Here is a 12,564-nt window from a genome sequence, read left to right as displayed (position 1 = left end):
ATCATACCTCATTTGTCATCCATAACAGCAAAATACATTCTTTAATGTGTGATTTACCCAATGAATGGAGACTATTTACATGAATACAGTGACAGAAAGATTGCACATGGTCTAGGTCTGAAAAATATGAGAAATACTATGAATCAAGGGTCTGGCAGTCCACTGGACTGGGGAAAATATAAAATCCAGACTGGGGAAAATGTAAACTCCAGGTAAAGGTTAACAAAGAACAAAGAGTGACTCACAATTAAAGAAAATGGAAAACATAATTCAGTAATCAAGGGCAGTGCTACATAGAGGATGTGTTTTCTAAGGGCATCTCTATCAGTGTCTTCGCCGGGACAGTTGCAGGGAAGCCCGCTTTGAGGTGGTGAAGGGAGCAGGAAGTCCCTCCGTTCCTCACGCTGGCCAGTGCCTTGTGCAGAGTTGGTAATTAATCCTTATTAAGTGCATTGATAAATAAGTACACGAAAAAAGAATTTTATTAGTAAACCCTCCCTTAAGTGAAAAATGTCTGTTGGCGTGACTCTTTGAAGATATTTTTAACTCAAAGAAGTCGCCAGTGTGGTAGCCCAAAGTAAGCTCCTGTACATACTGAAAACATCAGATATGCACAGTGTATGATTTTGCAGCGTTAACCGAGTTTGCTTCTATTGTGTTTGATTAAACAGAAATAGTTGAATATATTCAAATCTATATCTATATCCATAGGCACCTGTATTAATTAAATATGTTAACCATCTTCCAAGGAGGCAGATAAATTATTCAGTATAATACTTTGTATTTTGTATCTCAGTATGTTAATGTTTTGGCATAGGTCATCGGACACAGGACCTTAAATGTTGTAGTTATTTAGTAAATATTTGTTGAATAAATAAGTATCTTCTTCATTTGAATTCATACGACACTTGAGTTCTTAAAATAAGTAACTAATTAATAAAAGAGTTAACAGTTGTCAGTGGGGTTTATGTACCTGACACTGTCTAATCATTTTACATGGATTTTTAACTTAATCCTCATATAAATCCCAAGTAAATCCTCACTTAATCCTACGAGATAGATGATAATTTTGGCACATTTCCTAGAGGTGGTGACGGGGGCGCTTAGCCGGGGGCTGGCACAGCCAGGTCTGAGTGTCACCTCCTGGCTCCAGAGCACAGTGCACTGACCACTGGGCTTTGCTGCCTCGAGGGTGTGTGCCTGCACACTGGTGCCTGTGCCTATTTCTGGGATCTCGTCGTAGCTCTGAAAATTAGTGATCACGTTTCCTTTACTCTCCACAGCATCTAGCTGTGGGTTGGGGTCGTGGTAGCGGATCAGTTGACTGGCGTAAAACTTGTTTCTCTCTAAAAACTGAGGCTTTTTTCTACTTACCTTAATTCTACTTATCTTGATTTAATGGCAGTTTGATATTCATTTTTAAGTAGCTTAGTGTCTATAACGCAAATAAATATTATAGGCAATGCTCTATTTTATTATATAGGTGTTTCCTTTGATCTAGAAAATGTTACTAGTTAAAATAGGGGTGAGTGAGGTAAAGAATAAGTATATTAATCTGAAAGGAATGGGAGGTTACATGGTTATTAGGGAAAAAGAAAGGGAGTCTTCCTAGGTGGCTTTTTCTTAGAGTTGGATGATTGTTATTCGAATCACTGATTAAAAGTTAGTGTTAACCTAGGCATAAAAATTTGAAGGTAGTTTGTAATAGAATTTTTGACAAAAAAACTTTGGAAGCCCATTTGCTTATACATATATACTTTCATGCCTTTTGAATTCTTCTCTTTATCTTAAATTAATGAGGGAAATGTATTGTTCCTTTTATTTGCCAAGTAAACCACCTGTCTAATCGTTAAGTACAGTACACGTATTTTTGGTAACGTCACGCTGTACTGCTTTGAATCTAGGCTTTTTCATTGGCATTAGATTAAGCTAATGTTGAGTACAGACCTATAATCACCTGACTGATACACATAGAACCAAAATCCTCAAAATTCGTATTTCTACAATACAGTTCTTTCTAGAGTCGAATGTATTTGCTTCGTGGCAGTTACTTAAATCTTTCAACAATAAAAATTCATTCTTAATTTTTGATAGTGAAAAATAACTTGATCAGAGTTAACAATCCAAACACTGTTAGTGTCAGAATTCACAGACTTGGTGTTTTCCTTAAATTGAGGAAGAAGGATGAAAGAAATTTACTTCTAATTGAAATAGTACATAAAAGTAAAACCAAGAGAAAAATCCTGCAGTGGTCTCAATTATTCTGATAGTTATTCCTTGGCTCTAAGTTTAAAATAGAGTCTCCAAGCTTAAAAAACTTTAGAAAGTAAGACGAGGTTTCAAGAGGCTGTATGTGTAATGTACGGTATAATTGTAGTTCTACCTTTTAATAAAATGCATCCCAATCTAATCACCCTGTTAGTGTAGCTGTGCTTCCTTGGAAACTTAAAGCATCCCGCAGTCCCGCTGTGGGCGTGCCGTGGGGCCCTGGAGCAGCTCAGGTGCAGTTTGGGAATCCCCGTTCTGCGCTGTGCAACCTGCTTGTCACTCAGTAGCTCAGTGAATATTTCTTTTGAGAAAAAAAAAGTTTATTTTTCCCCCATGTAAAGCACAAATAGATTGAGTGAATGCATGGTATTAATGAATTCTCATTTGTTTTGGGAGAGAATATTCAAAATTAAGTAACCATCTTTTTAGGAATCAGTGGCCTTTGTGAAAAAGTAGATTAAAATCGATAAGTAAAGCCCCCTTTTTACAAAATGATTCTGAAAGCGTTATTCAAATGAATAAATATATGCATATTTGAAAACTGTTCTTATGTAATATCGTGTATATTTTTCCTGAGGACTTTGGTACACTTTAATTCTTATCTAATTAAAATTATTGCGAGGTGTCTTAAGAAAGAAAAGATGATGCTTCACTCAAGCGTCTTTATAATTAATTACAGGTGTCACGGCCAGTGGAAAATGGATGGGTTTGAATTCTGACTTCTCCTCTAAGCCGTCTAAGGCTAAGCTAAGCATGGGTAACCTTTGCCCTGCCCGTGGTTAGTCTAGGAGTGGCCGCCACCTTCTGGCTGGTCAGCTGCGACGGGAAAGTCAGCCGGTGGGCCTTTGGGGAAAGGTTTCCTCGCTGATAGAAAGAGCCTCCCAGGAAGCTTTCGCTGGATACAGCGGTGTCTCCATGTGGTCAGCTGAACGCTGGCAGCTCGTTTTGTGACCATGAGTAGAGGCGGCTGAGGACAAAGCCACAAGCTGAGGACAGCAGAGCAGAAGGACGGAGGACTCCTGAGTCCTTGAGGAGGGCGCTGAATCAGTCCCCGAAAAGTCCACCGTGTCACTTCTCGCAGAGAGAGGGTAACTACTGCTGTGTAGGGTAGACACCCTTATCTGATACAGTTAGTCTTATTCCTTAGTTACAGGTGCCATTCAAACCAAGTTAAACCGTCAAGACCCTTACTGTAGGCAATCAAGTGTGTTTTGAAAAACCAAGTGATTCTTTTTTTTAAATTTAATTAATTTTATTTATTTATTTTATTTATGGCTGTGTTGGGTCTTTGTTTCTGTGCGAGGGCTTTCTCTAGTTGCGGCAAGCTGGGGCCACTCTTCATCGCGGTGCGCGGGCCTCTCACTGTCGCGGCCTCTCTTGTTGCGGAGCACAGGCTCCAGGCGCGCAGGCTCAGCAGTTGTGGCTCACGGGCCTAGCTGCTCCGCGGCATGTGGGATCTTCCCAGACCAGGGCTCGAACCCGTGTCCCCTGCATTGGCAGGCAGATTCTCAACCACTGCGCCACCAGGGAAGCCCCCAAGTGATTCTTATACCTTCTTATCTTCCGTCTAATTCTTTCTGCCCTCCCACTGAGAACTCCTGGAGAAAGACGGTTATGAAGTTGAACTAACAGAATTTGAGGAATGATTGATTGTATATGGGGGTCAGGGAAAGGGAGTGGTCTAGGCAACTACCATGTGCTTGTTTGGGTAACGGGGTGGGCGGTGCTGCCGTTCTGGGGGATAAGGAGTAAAAACTGAAAGAGTGACTTCAGTTTTGTTCATTCTGAATTGGAGGTGTCTGGGGAACGTTCAGAGATTGATACTAGAAAGTAGTTAGAAGTATAATCCTGCAGTTCACAGAAATATCTGACCTATAGGACTAAGAAATTTGGTAGTTGCAGTTGAATCCGTGGGTGTAGGTGAGATTGCCTAGGCAGGTGTAGGTGAGATTTACTGAGTGTGGTGGAGAGGACCGTATGGAACCTCAGCATTTCAGTGGAGGGCAGGGAAGGAGCCACTGAGGACAAGGAAAACAAGTACTGATCCTAACAGTGGTGCATCTCATTGCCTCTTAGATGTTTTTCAGAGAAATTCTAAGACCTTTGTAGTTACTGAACTCTAATCAGGAGGTAAACTTTACATATTTCAGCTTTTTTTTTTTTTTTTAAAGTAGATTCTTAAAGGCTCCTTTCCTCTTTTATTTGATCAATTTATAATGCTCAATGGTAACCTCATGGATAGAGAGTCAATATACCACTCTTAACACGAGCAGTTTCTTCTCTCTTACACGATCAATTTGATCATAATGCTTATTAGTACAGATACAGGATATAGTACCAAAAAAACACAGTGTATAAATTTGCATTAGTCCTTGTTTTCAGTCATTTATGTATTTCCCAGTCAGTTTATTTATATAGTAGTAGATGTGTTATTTTTAGGGCATATGCACATATATGTGTTATTGCCTCTTGTATTTTGCTATTCTTAATTTTATATTCTATTAATATATCATTCTTTTTGTTATTTCTATTTTTAACATTTGACATGTTAGTCAATGTGTTCTTTCTGTGTAAAAAAATATTTTAGAGAATTAAGAGGATTTTGAGAACCCGGATAATTTTTCTTGCCTAAGGAAATTAGGTATTTCATAAAAACAAAAGCCTGTAGGAATAGAGAAACATAACTTTTGAAGAGTATTGTCTTAAACCTTTCACATAATCTACGGATGCCAATCCAGAAATGTGTGTGTGTGTGTGTGTGTCATATCACGAACACAGTGCGGTGGAAATACCAGAGTTTATGAGCACTTGTAATCAATATAAAAGTGCAGTTTTCAATTAACATCATTGTTAAAAGGATCCAGAAAACTATTTGCATGTATTTTATTCCTCCCTCCAAGTCCCCTCTCTCTCTCTCTCTCTCTCTCTTTTCTTTTTCAACCTCAGTTTGAATAGCACCTGTAATTAAGGAAGAAAACCGAGCCCTGGGAGCTAGGTGGGACTTGCAGCCATTGATCTGTGTAAGCCCAGCTTATACTGTCAGGGGAGGAACAGTCAACTGCTGAGCTGCTTTGTCACTGACATAAGCTGAGAGAGGATTTTTTTGTCTATACTGTTTATACACTAGTCTATAGACCTGCTGGCTGGTTGAATTTTAAAGAGTGCGGAGGTTTAAAGACTTGTCCCCTGAGGGATGCTTCTGCCAGTTGGAGAGCGAGCCGAGGCTGTTCTGCCGAAGTGTGTGCATGTGTGCCGCTTCTGGACGGAGGGAGGGGGAGGGCGTGCACGACTGAGCAACTAACTGGGAAACATTCTTCTTTATTTGAGTCTTAAAATCGATGTGAAATATATTATTAATTCGGGTATATTTGGAAGCAGACAACGGATTTTGAATATCTGTCTTTATTGTTACAGAAATGATACGAACAGCTTTGCGGGGGTGGGTATCTGAAGAGCCTTCACGTGTGTTGTAAATATGGGAAATGGCTTCACTTTTTGCAGCACAAGATAAGGATTAGCAATGGTCAGATGGACTGTTCTCTTTTGTAATGTCCTGTTTTCAGTTTAAGTAATTTGAATTATTTCAAGCTTAGCAGCTCTTTCAGTTCCATTTATTGATAATAAAACATTGTCAGTAGTAAAACAGTTAGCTTTTTCTAAATATGGGGTTTGCACTCGTACTTACAGATGTATATGTTCATAAGCAAACCTGGGTACCCTGCCCTAGAGATAGAAGATAGCTTTTTTACATATGCTTTTCTTTCAGCTTCAGGGACTCAAGGCTCTTGAAGCTTTCTTAGGTTTTGACATTGGAATTTTACAATGGTTTATTTTTACTTGATACTTTATACCAGTTTACATTTTAAAAGAATGTGAGAAATTCTGCTTTAAAACACTCAATCCTATGACTGTGTATAGGGCTTAATATTCATATACTGATGATTTCTCTGAATGTAAGTTTTATTGGTAGAGAGGTAGTGATAAGGCGTTTGTTTTGGTGGGGGTGGCTACTGCATGAAGATATTTGCTCTTTACTCTTTTAATATGAAGCCTTCTCCTAAATTTCTGCTTTTTCTTGTAAAATCGCCTGGCTTAAAACTCGTGTGATGGTATCTTCAATTCTGACTTTATAACAGGAGTTAATTTTAAGTTGTTTTTCATATATAACAAAATAGATCTTATTCTATTTTTTTGCTAAATATCTGACAATTATCTGCATTTTGTTATACTTGTTAATGTATATGATTTCTAAAAGCTTTTAAAATTATTTTATAATAACTATAAAATCACTGCAGATTTCAAGTCAGTAAGATTATTTTCTATGCTTAATTAAAACATTGATTTTCATATTAGGAAATTCTTAAATAAAAGTGCACAGCGTAGAAGCTATGTAGTTTTACATTAAAGGCTTATTTTTAGATACACATTTCTTTAAGAGTGTTATTTGGGATTAAACTTAGTGTTACTGATGTTGAATTTACCAAGAGTTCAACATATAAATGTGTTTCTTTAGCTATAGAAAATCCTTTTTTTTTGAACCATTTTACTCTGGGGCACGTAGAGTTGTTATACCTCTCAGTAATTCATTGCTGCCAACTTCATTCCCTTTTCTCTGCCTGCATTTTAATTGAAACAACATTTATATTTCTGAGCCAGGATCTGTCAGAAGTCCCTGTGGCTACTCTGTGGTACAAGCAGCAGCAGACGCAGCTTACCCATATGGTGCGGTGCTTCTTGTAAAATCCATATGGCCTTGTTGAAGGGAGTCCCAGCGGGGATGTGAGGGGTGTTAATACCCTTCAGGCCAGGCCTTTCCCTCCTGGGGCTTCCGTGGCATTGTCAGTGCAATCTGCCAAAGCACACACTTAATTCCTTTTTAATAATCAATTATTTTAGTCCAGGAACCTCTGTTATTTTTCTTAAGAAAAAGACAAACTTTTTTTTTCCTAAAAAATGTCTCCAAAAAAGTTTTGACTGCATCTTTAAAAATATTCTAAAGCTTTTTTTTTTTTTGCATTTGCAGGAAGTACTACAGACTGTGCCAAAGTTCTGTTTCCCCTTTGACGTTGAAAGGTACAGTATAAGTCATCATTTAAAAAGAACCTTAGCCTATCTCAGTGAGCACTTTAAAATTATTACATGTGTTTTCTTTATAAAATGAAATGTATTTTTTTTTTCCATTGCCTCTAACAGAAAAGACTAGAGGTTCAAAATTAAATAATATTTGAAATGGAGAAGCCTTCTAAATCATTATACCTTCTGTTTATTCCACTGTGGCCAGTTAGGATTAGTCTTAAGGTTCCATTTCTTCCTTTTATTCTTCAGGTACATGTTGTAAGCACTAGGAGAAAAAAACATTAACATGTCCTTTATCAGAGCCTTCGAATTGTGTCTTTTAAAATTAGATGTATATATCCTGGTTTCTATCTCACTTCACCCTGATTGAAAAGACCATCTGTGTGATATTGTAAAACTCATGGCTGGTTGTCTCCCAAGAATAGCTTTATAGAAATAGTGCAATATTATGGAAGGCTGCGGAGAAACCCTCTTGCCTAGCAGTTTTGAAAATCTCATTATGTTTGTATTTTACTGAACAAATGCTGAATGAATAGAGTATTACCTGTGTGTAGCTGGAATGTCACAGAATATATAGCCCTTTGAGCATAATAACAGATCATTTATTGTTTTTCATGTGATTTTCATACCCTATTATCAGTTTTTTTTAAGGGTATGCTGTGAGGTGATATTAAAAGAAAATCTATTTTAGGAAAATATTTTGCTAAAAGTAAAGATTAGTAAAAATCTAAAATTTTACAGTGTTAAAGATAAAAGCCTTTCGAACGATGGGCTAATTGGTACTAATAAGTACTGCTGGTGAATGATGCCCCTTGTTTTACCTCTTTTCTGGGGAATCACTTCTGCCTGCTAAATTTGCAATTTCCAAATTAATAGCAAAGATGAAATAAAGGAAGAAAAGCTATGGAAGTAAATTGTGGACATTGGGCACTAGAGGGCATAGTAGACACTAGAGGTTGTTTTGAAGTTTGTAAAAGTTAAAAAAACAAAAACAAACCTGTCCCCATAAAAGTGTGTTTGTTAAATGTTCAGCATTTGAACTGCAGTATTTCCTGACAGTTGCAAATGATTTGTAGTATTGGTGCAATAGGGGTAAGTAGCTTGTTTCCTCGTACATTAATTCCTGTGGCTATTTCAAAGCCAAAGTTTAGGTGTCCTGGAAACTTTATTTTGGGACAAGGAAGCAGATGTTCAGTTATTGTTGTCTAATGGCAAGGTTATGGCCAGTAACAGGAAATATATTTGTATATTATAAATAATAGTAAAGATTCAGCGTAATGATTTATACCGCACCTTACATGGCAGTGTGACACGTATGATGGTACTTAGTTCACGTTAGCTCAGATTCTTTGTAGTAAGCTTTTTTTTATAGAAATTGTATTCTTATTTTGTACTTGGAAATTTATTACCAGGATACAGGTAGCTCTAGAAGGGAATGCTAAAAAAAAAATGCCAACAGTAATTTGTATGGTACTTTATTGGGTGAGAGTGTCAACACAAGAAGCAATGACACAGAGTTGGTGGTGGCTTAGGCTGTGCAGCAACACGCTTTGCTGTGTGAGCAGCCTTAGAGTCACCCGGAGGAGAGGCCGCAGAGGGGCGGGCGGACCGTCATATGACCAGCTTCTCACCTCCCCGGTTCCATTAGTAGCACGTTTGGAATGTACGAGATATTTGATAAGTACTTTCAAGCAGGTGAAAACTTACGGTAAGATACCTTATGATTCCCTAGTAAGGGATTAGAATATGCTGAATTGCTCAGCCCATAAGGCGTTACAACCTATCTTGGTCCTTGCTTCATGATTTAGTTTATACATTTCACACTCATTTTAGTTTTTAAAACGTCATTGTAGCTTTGAGAACCAACTGATTGGAAAGGTGAAAACAGTGCCACACATACATCTATCCTTGCGTTTGCTTTTCTTTAAGAAAGTTCTCACACAAGGCTTAAAGTGTTATAATACTACTGTATTTTAGAGTGTCTCAGAATCAAGTCGGACAGCACTTTGCCTTTGTACTGACAGACATTGAAAGTAAACAGAGATTTGGATTCTGCCGACTCACATCAGGAGGCAAAATCTGCTTATGCATCCTTAGGTAAGTATTTGTAGTAAAAAATAAAATTGGAGGCACGATAGATTAACGGTGTCTTTCTTATGTATTTTGCTATGCTTGGGATGCTTAAAAATATGCTTATATTTTTTTTTAGTTGTTTTCTTTAAATCCAACTAAGTTGAAAAATAATTTTATTTACTCTCTATATATGGCATCAATTCGGTTTAAAGATTTACCAGTAACAGTAGAATTTTGCTTCAAAGAATTGGCTCCTTTTTTTTTTTTTTTTAAATTATTCTATTGAAGTATAGTTGATTTACAATGTTGTGTTAGAATTGGTCCTTTTACAGATTAGTTTTTGTGGGTTTATTTTTGAAAAATTAAGATATGAGGTCAGATAATATATGCTTCACATATTACGTAGGATGCAAGAAATTCAGTTAAGTTAATATGTGTTCTATTGCTGACCCAGAACTTGGATTTTTGAAAGTGAATTGTTGGTCGAAGGTAAAGGTTGCAAACCGGTGATTCTGGGCAGAAGTGTTTAGAGGTGTTTTATTTGGCCACATGGTGTTTTAAAAATTTTAGAAGGTGTTTCTAACCTTATAAATTTTAGTGAAATTTTGCATAAAGTTCATGTTTCTCGTTCCTTTTGCTAGTGCTGGTCTTGCTGTCCCAGCAACACTGAGCTGGTGCTGAGCAGCAGGTGTCTCCTTGTGTCAGGAGTCTGCTTGTTTCACAAGCCCTGCCTGTCTGCCTCCATCACTTACCTGGTTGGCCTGGACTCACTCGGTAGACAGTTGAGAGTGCGTCTCTGTCTGTGGACCTTGGGTTTGAGTTGCTAGTGCTGAGGAGGACGGTCCTGAAGGTTAGCTTCCCTTTAATATGTCCTGATGACTCAGAAATGTAGGTGTGTTCTATACAAATAGGACTCTATACTGTGATTATAATATGGATATTGGTCAAGCTAGATTCTATAGAAATGTTTATAGTAAAAGAAATAACATTAAATTTAATAATTAAAGTATTGCAAGAGAACTTTGGTATAAAATTGATGTCTACTCTGTTCATTTGCTGTTTAGCTACATTCCTTTCATTCTTTGAGGGTTAAGTTATAAATTCTACTCAGAATATTTGTTAAGAGTTGGAGAATTTTTTTCAATCTTTATTCAAAAGTAAATGTTTAACTGCTTTATAAGTAATAGAATGTGGATGTGCCTCTTTCTTTCTTTAGGCACAACTTTTTCTTCTGGAACAGTTGTACTTAAAAGTTAATGTTTTATCCAGAAGAGTGTTATGCTTCAAGCTGTAGGCTGATTCTTCTAGTTTGAAGCCAGTTTTTTGGGCAGCGGGGTTGGGAGTGACCATGTGGAAAGTGGGTGGGGGGATCTCCTTTTATCCTTGTGCTTCATGCTGAAAGTTCCAAAGCTACACTTTAAAGGGGACTATCATCTTATACACTGTGCCCAAGACAAGTTTGCCCTAATGGAAAGACTGAAGCTGTACGTGCTTTCTAATTTTTCTCTATGAATTTTTAAGTCTTTTCATTAAAAAGTCAAATTTACAGAAAAGTTTCAAGAATAGTACCATGAGCTCTTGTCTACACATCCCCTAGATTGACAGTCGTTAGCCTGCTTCTGTCTCTCCCCACCTCCCGCCACTCTCTGTGTACACACACAAATTCTGTTATGTCTCTCTCTCTGTTGTAGTATTGTTTTTGCTGACCCATTTGAGAGTAAGTTATAGACATCATTCTTATGTAATATTTGAATCTATTTTACAGCTTACCTCACTGCCTCCAAAGTGAGTTCCTGATATCCATAATTAAAGAGTCTAAATCTTTCTCTTTGTTTTGAACTCTTAACATACTTTGAATACAATGAACCTATTAATAATTAGCAAGTAGTTTTTAAATTTTCACAATAGTCCCTATGAATGGGCTTGTAGAATAAACATTCTTAGACATTTCTGTTTCAGTTTAGGAAAGCCGTTGTTAACCTCGAAATATTTACACAAAACATGAACTATAGCAGTTTGTTAAATGATTGAAGGATTAGTGTAGTGTCTGTATCTCCAAACCAGTTGTCATTAGTTTGTAGGAAACAGATTCTAGAGCAGTTACCATAATCAGGTTATTTTTACATAGTTCTCAAACTCGTCTGTGTGGAAGAAGACTTGAATGTTGTAGTTCTCTGCATTAAGAATAGTCTTACCTGCAGAAAATATGGTTCTATTATATTAATGTAATAAAAAACAAAAAAATCGTCTATGCCAATAAAGAAAACCTTTCACAATAAGCATTATTGATTATTTAGTCTTTTTAAAAAGAGTAAATGTTCCTTTTATTTTTGTTATTTGACGGTGCTTTCCGGTAGATAAGAAATAGTAGGTATCAAAGCTTTATGAAAAAATCGTGGAGGAGAATGAGAATCTTAAATTGAGAAAATTCTATCCTACAGCTTATTTTTTCCTAGAGAATTAAAAGACTGCCATCTCATAGGTGTTAATGGCATGTCTCAGTCATTGTCCTGGAAAGTAGCATGCAACGGTGTTCTTTGAGAATAGCCAATTTAGAGAATAGCCAGTAAATTAGAGAACAGAGAATGAAAATATAATCAAATGCAGCAATTTATTTAGAAAGTTGTGATGGATATGTAAATACCTATTTTAAGGTGTAATCGGTGTACGTCTGTGAAAATAATTTTGGCAAGTCTCGGTGAGTGCCATAGTGAGAGGAATAATGGTGTTTTGGGTTCTGGTTTGTCCATGGATTACACTGAGTCTTCACCACTTTAGATTTAACTTTATAAGTGTTGAAAGGAAGGATGCAACTCTAAATGTGCTAGAAGAGATTGTTGTTGATTTTTAAAAACTACTGTAACCGTGAGAGCCTTTGAATCCTGACATTGAATCCCGAAGCCAAAAACGTTGGCATCTTTTGACTACGTAATGATGAAAACTTCTGTTTGGTGACAAATATAGTAAGGAAATTGAATATTCCAATAATAAGCTGGTAGGATTGTATTTACAATCACTGTGACATAGAGTTAATCACCATAGATTATAATAAGAGAGAGAAACAACCCAATAGAAAAATGCGTAAAGCATCTGAACAGCATATTCACAGAGGAAATGTGAATAGCATATATATACATATATATGTGT

The 12,564-nt window shown here is 36.9% G+C and overlaps 1 protein-coding gene across 6 annotated transcripts in view; it reads left to right on the top strand.

The window, feature by feature from the left end:
• Positions 1-12,564, top strand: part of DENND1B (DENN domain containing 1B) — a 255,425-nt gene that overhangs the window by 90,712 nt on the left and 152,149 nt on the right. For 5 of the 6 annotated variants that reach the window (XM_059942960.1, XM_059942934.1, XM_059942952.1 and 2 more), the window contains exons 4-5: positions 7,292-7,341; positions 9,322-9,441. In XM_059942960.1, the coding sequence (XP_059798943.1) occupies positions 7,292-7,341; positions 9,322-9,441 (170 nt within the window). Of the gene's footprint in view, positions 1-5,682; positions 5,708-7,291; positions 7,342-9,321; positions 9,442-12,564 lie in introns of all 6 variants that reach the window. The other variant, XM_059942944.1, reaches the window with a different exon arrangement.

This window comes from Balaenoptera ricei, chromosome 1 (genome assembly GCF_028023285.1).
Source record: "Balaenoptera ricei isolate mBalRic1 chromosome 1, mBalRic1.hap2, whole genome shotgun sequence".
Classification (NCBI taxonomy): domain Eukaryota; kingdom Metazoa; phylum Chordata; class Mammalia; order Artiodactyla; family Balaenopteridae; genus Balaenoptera; species Balaenoptera ricei.
Note: the sequence above shows the minus strand (reverse complement) of the source record. Positions and strands in the feature narration are given on the sequence as shown.